Consider the following 6,000-nt stretch of genomic DNA (forward strand, 5'->3'; position numbering starts at 1 on the left):
AGGGGTCTGTTTTTGAGTTGCTTTCAACAGTAGGGGCATTGGATGGGATGCAGTCAATCCATAAAATTATATACGAGTATCAATGCAAATTTTGAAAAATGGAGGGAGAAATACAAAATTACAAAGATATAGGGAGGGACAAGGATGCAAAAAGCCTCCAAAATCTGCAAAACGGTACTATTAGGGGTCATTTGATTGCACTTTCAGAGGTCTGAATATGAAAAGATTGGGCCGATTCTTGCTCAGAGGCGTTTCAAAGCTGGTGCATAATCCAAAAAACCCTTACAATATTTTGGAAATGATGTGCACTACCCCTGTCTTCTCGTGCGCTTAGACTTGTTTGGTTTCTCTCTCTCTCTTTCTCTCTGCCCTGTCTTACCATTTCTCTCTCTGCCCTGTCATCCCATTTCTCTCTCTCTCCACCCTGTCTTCCTACCACCGTCACTGTAAGTTGCAACGGCGGCTCTCTCTCTCTCTCTCCCCCCCTGTATTCCCAGTTCTCTCTCTTGCTCTCATTCTCTCTGCCCTGTCTCCGCCCTATCTTCTCGCCACCGCCGCTGTAAGTTGCAGTGGCGGCTCTCTCTCCCCCCTATCGGTTCTCTCTCTCTCTCTCTCTCTCTCGCTCGACTATCACCGTCGTTGCAACATGCAACAGTGGTGGTTTAGTGAATAATAATAATATTTTTATTAATCATTAATTATTTTTATATTTTTTATTAAATTTATTTGTGTTATTTATTAATTATTAAATATTTTTATTAACTAGTAATTTTTAATTATTTCATTAATTTTTAAAATTTATTTTAATTTTTATTTGTGTAAATTATTAATTATTTTAATATTTTTATAGTCATTATTTTTTAGATTTTAATTGTTTCATTTATTAATTTATTATTTTTTACTTGTATCATTTCAATATTATTTTGAGGTTGAAAATTATTTTTGATGAGATAATGCAAATTGAACTCGACATTTCCAAATAATATGTTTTAGGGGTAAAATAGTAAAATCAGTAAATTTTAGATTGTAAAGGGTTGATCCAATACAAACAAACTTATGGATTCAGATCCTCTAAAAAGTAGAAAAGCTTCTATGCCTCTTTTCAGATTTCAGACACTTAATATCTTTTTGACTTTTCACATGAATTTTCAGATTTGACAAACGCCACCTTAGCTTCAACGAAGCCATGAGCAGAAGAGCTGGGACTGAATCAACCTAACCACTTTATTTCATGCAGTTTTTCTTAATCGCGGTCATTCAACAATTTTGACCTTGTTAATGGCTCTTAAAAACAAACTAGCATAACCAAGCTTGTTAAGAATCTCATCTGAAAAACATGGATTCATGCAAAGATAGCTTGCCATGGTTGTACTACTGCTACTACATAACTGACCTTGAAGATCTTTTACTAAGAAAACAATACCCAACTACTAATGCCCAAATTCTCTCTCTCTGATAAACACATGGAGGTAAGAGTTGGAATATGAAGACTTGATCATACCTTACTCTTCTATTTTCTTTATATTTTCTGCCAATAATGCATTATACTCATCTCGCAGCTTGTTATACTGTTCTCTCAAGGTTCTGAAAGCTTCCTTCTTTTCCTTTGGAATTTCATGGTTGCTAGTTCTTAAACGAATCTCCGTTGATTCGATTTCACGCTTCAGATCTTTAATCATTGATTCCTTATCTTCCAACTCTTTTTGTAACATATTCAGCTTGGACAGATTCTTGGTCGAATCTCCTAACAGAAATTTAAATTTATTACTTCACAAAAGTTAAAAGTCTTGGAAAACATTTCTAGTGAGTAATAAAAATCAGAATAATTGAGATTGTGGCTGAACTGAATGACTTATTATTATGTTTTTAAGTGTAGCTACTATCAACCCAAAATGTCCTTCACCCATGGAGTCTTGCAAAAGAAACTTCTCAGTGCACAGAAGAATGAACCGAATCAGAACTCAATGCATCAAAAAGTTGAGATGTTTGAACTGTTAATGAAATGATGGCTTCTTAGGTATATTTGTGTATTAAGGATAGTTATTTTTCTTGCAGGAATTGCACCCTAGGGCCGTCAAATTGATGACCTATATGCTACACGTTTGCCTGTAATCTTCCAGGGTATTAAACATTAAATTGGAGAGTTAGGTTTTGTTTGGATAAGCATCACAATTTGTGCTTCTAAAGCACAAAAGCACGTAGACCCGATGTTTGGTTTTGTACTGTGGGGCTTAAAAGTGTTTTAGTATTATAAAAGCAATTCTTACCAGATGCTCAAAATACTTTTAACCTCCTTTTGTTTAATTGTTTTTCACGGCTTAAAGCTCGACACCAAAAACTTATCCATACAGAGCCTTAATTAATGAAACCAAAGATTGTAATTATGGATAATTTCAATGATGAGTAAGCTAGTTTCTTGGGTTAATGACTTAAAGAGCTAGGGAAAGAAAAAAAAAAAAAAAAGGCATGGGTTGAAGAAAGTAGAAAATGGTCCTTTATAGAATGTACAAGTATAGTTGCTGTTGATTTTGAGTTGGGATTGCTTTAAATAAGCACTTATGGGTTTAGGCATATCCAAAATCAAATTGGCTATTCTATATTCATGTGATATAGAAAAACCTGTATTAAAGTTTCTCCATGGAAAAGTAAAAAAATGGCTATTCTAAGAACAAGAGAGACTCAATGAGCCCTACTGAAGGAAAATGCATTTTTCTGAATGGGTTTCATTTTGTTATTTCCAATCCCAGACAACAAAAGAAAAAAAAAAAAATTGAAACATCTACAAGGCAACAGTATAGATTTCAAAGCTTGAAAACAAAATGTGATTGGAAGTGAGTTTTGTGATTTTTGGATTATTCCAACTCTTGAAAACAAACCCAGAAGAGTGTATTGTTTGTGTGTATAGGGAAAACCCAGAAGATTTTAAATCTGATTGACAGTCATATTGAACGGGTCACATTCCTCCACACCAGTTGGTTGAAAATAACAGAGGCTTGAGGGCCGTGAATCTACTGTATTGTTTATGTGTATAGAGGTATCTTCCCTTTCCCTTTGCCACGTGGCAAATGGGTCCTCTCCTGAAAAGTGTCACATGAAGATAGGACTGAGAAGAGAGTGACGTGGCAAACATGTGGCTTGATCGATTTACCACCCTTACTATATCATGTATATGTAAATCACTGGATCAACCTTTTTCTATATAATGAGAGAGAGAGAGACAGAGAGAGAGGGAGAGAGACCTGGAAGTGGAAGTAGAAAGCTTGAGTTATGAGAGTCCATGCTGTTGCGTGATCCAACCAAGTAGTAGTAAGAAGCCCTGAAAGAAAGAAACAACTTAGAATGTTAATCTAAGCTTTATTTATGCAGAAAACAAAACTCTGAGTTCTTTCATACATCATAACCTCTCAGCCTCTGTTAATTTCTTCAATCCTCAGCTCTGAACGGCTGAACCCCAACAAGGAATAAGGATGGTTTTCATTGTGTTTTGACTACTGAGAGCTATTTACTTTGCACTCAAGAATCAAGACTTCGAGAAGACGCCACTCTAGCTGATTGCCTCGTTTCTGGGACCCACGGTCTACATGGTTTTTTTTTTTTTTTTTTAAATCTGAGTCCAGTTTTCAAACCCGGATTGGAGGTTGACCCATTAAGTTTGAGTCTACATGTTGGTCCGGCCATTCCCGGACCAGTACACTGAGCCTTTGAAGTTTGAACTCAATGATATTAACCAGTGTTTTAAGACTCGGACCAGACTAAAAACCGGAATGCCCCAAGGGTCCGTTTTTTAACCGGTATTCAACCCATGAAAACCTGCCAAAACTGCCATTTAACCAGGACCCGGAAAGGCCATCCGTTCCCATTTTTCACAGTCAACGTGTCCGGTCCAGGCCGAGTCTTATTAACTGGTGCCAATGTGGAACAGATTGGTAGATATAAGGTAAGTGGGTAACATTATAAGTTCGGTTCAAGAAGTTTTGGCCGGTTGATGAGTTACCGGTCCAGGCTGTGCTTAGACCGGATCTGAGTGTCTGATATTATCTGTTTTTTGGGTACAATTCCAGACACAGTGGGCTATGGGCTGGGCTAGGTTGGATTTATGGAACTTGGATACCCAAATGTTGTTATATATAGCTATTTCAGATAAGCTTTTAAGGCAAATCTCACCCACCCCATCCGGGTCACCCGGTTAACCCAGAACTAGTGGGTCATCTAGAGAAATCCTGGTCAATCTTACACAACAACACAGTGGTCGCTACCAAACTGCTTCCTGGGGTTTATAGGTTGAACCAGATATGTACCAAAAATATCGCTACAATAATGTTCAAACAGCTTGGTTGTTACACAACCTACAATTCATTGCTTTGAACAGAGGCATTCACAATGATCAGAAAGAAAAACCCACAAAAACAACATTCTATTAATTTGTTTTTATCGATCAGAAGTAGCAAAAGAAAAACCCTAAAACCAGTCAATCAACTCACTAAAACAAAGATAAACACAGGATCAAATTAACACTCTAACATACCTTCTCTTGTCAAGAACTCAAGCTTCCCAAGTTTCAACTCCCGACTTTCACAACTCTCTCCCTCTCTTGATTGCTTCTCAGCTCTCTTCTGTGATTGTTTAACTACATATATAGAGTGTTGATACTGAAGCAGCTGTGCAGAAAAAGAGTTGATCAGAGCATCTCCTATACAAGGAAACCAAATGAATTCTACACATTTTGGTACGAAATTTGCAGTTCCATTAACATGAAAGTCTGTCTGTTCTCTCATATTTTTTAGGCCTCTCTGCTCTCTCCTCTCCTGAGTACTTTGAGTACATGAGAATCCGAATAAATGAAGTGAGAATGAAAGTTCAATGGTTTACCAACTACCAACACCAATCACCTGACACAACCAGTCTTAGATTTAGATCGGTACAGTCTGCAGCCTTGACCCGATTAATAGTCGGGTCTGTAAGTCTGATAGGGGTGATCAACTGATCATCCCCAGTCAGCCCGGAGTTCCAGCCGGGCCGGGAAGTCCGGCAAAAAGTTTCCAGTCTAAGCCCTGCGTTCTGTGTCAAAGCTGACATAGTATCCAGCTGCACACCGGGAATATCTCTTATACAAGTATGTTAAATTTATGGGGAGATGTTGAATTTCAGTTCTTTCAGAGTGTGTACACAGTTTACTTGCAGGAAATCTTGTCTTTCTCTGAGGCAAGGGCATGGTTTTTGAACCGCCATTGACTCGGACAGTCGGACCGTTTGGCCTGGGAACTATCCAAACAACCGGTTTCGTTTTACCCCAAACCCGACCCCTGGCCAAAAACTGTTGAATCGGTCAATAAACCGTTGATCCAGGTGGTTGAACTGTTGACCCATTTGACCTATTCAACGGATTTTAACCATTTTTTAATTTTAATTTTAATTTTTTAATTTTTTTAATTATTTTGTCAGAATAAACCATTTATTTATACTAGACGATTAAACTATCGACTCAAAAACCAATGACCAAAATGATTCCAGTTACTGATCATTTCTTAATGTAACATTGGGCAAGGGCTCTACCTAGAATATTCATATACTGTAATATGATACGCGTTGCAGTATCCCAATTGCAAATTGTATCCAATAATCCCAATTCAAATTCGATCCAATAAAAGGGTGTGTAGAATTTGATCCAGTTATAATGGATCGAATATGGATCCAACCCTATCCAATCTGATATGATTCGAAATCTTTTCAATGTTATAAAATACGAAAGTCATTTTTAATTCATTTTATTAAAAGTATAAAATAGATTGATCATTTTTAGTTTAACTTATTGATGTTATTCCATACCCAATTTGAATTCTAATCCAATAAAATCATATGGATAAGATTTCCAATCCAAATGTTAATCAATCAAACTGGGTAATGTCTTATTTGATCCGATCCGATCCGTTTGCGGCATGTTTCCCGCAGAATCTGACATGATTCAAATCTAGATTAGGTCCTTTAATTGTGAATCCGGAT

General features: G+C 37.0%; 1 protein-coding gene across 2 annotated transcripts; it reads right to left on the reverse strand.

Annotated features, from left to right (window-relative positions):
• Positions 1-1,108: 1,108 nt before the first annotated feature.
• Positions 1,109-4,652, reverse strand: LOC148872295 (uncharacterized). 2 transcript variants are annotated; one of them, XR_016106669.1, is made up of 3 exons: positions 4,526-4,652; positions 3,240-3,316; positions 1,109-1,744 (listed from the first exon to the last, which is right to left on the reverse strand). XR_016106669.1 is itself a non-coding variant. In XM_088967821.1 (3 exons), exons 1-3 carry the CDS (start codon positions 3,396-3,398, stop codon positions 1,503-1,505), a joined length of 324 nt encoding a protein of 107 aa, XP_088823947.1. In that variant the 5' UTR covers positions 3,399-3,470; the 3' UTR covers positions 1,109-1,502. The 2 variants fall into 2 exon arrangements, 1 of the variants encoding a protein (XP_088823947.1); XM_088967821.1 differs by lacking the exon at positions 4,526-4,652 and adding an exon at positions 3,394-3,470.
• Between the last annotated feature and the right edge of the window lie 1,348 nt (positions 4,653-6,000).

Source organism: Nelumbo lutea, chromosome 2 (genome assembly GCF_056320005.1).
Source record: "Nelumbo lutea isolate HS-2025 chromosome 2, American lotus-T2T, whole genome shotgun sequence".
In the NCBI taxonomy this organism is placed as follows: domain Eukaryota; kingdom Viridiplantae; phylum Streptophyta; class Magnoliopsida; order Proteales; family Nelumbonaceae; genus Nelumbo; species Nelumbo lutea.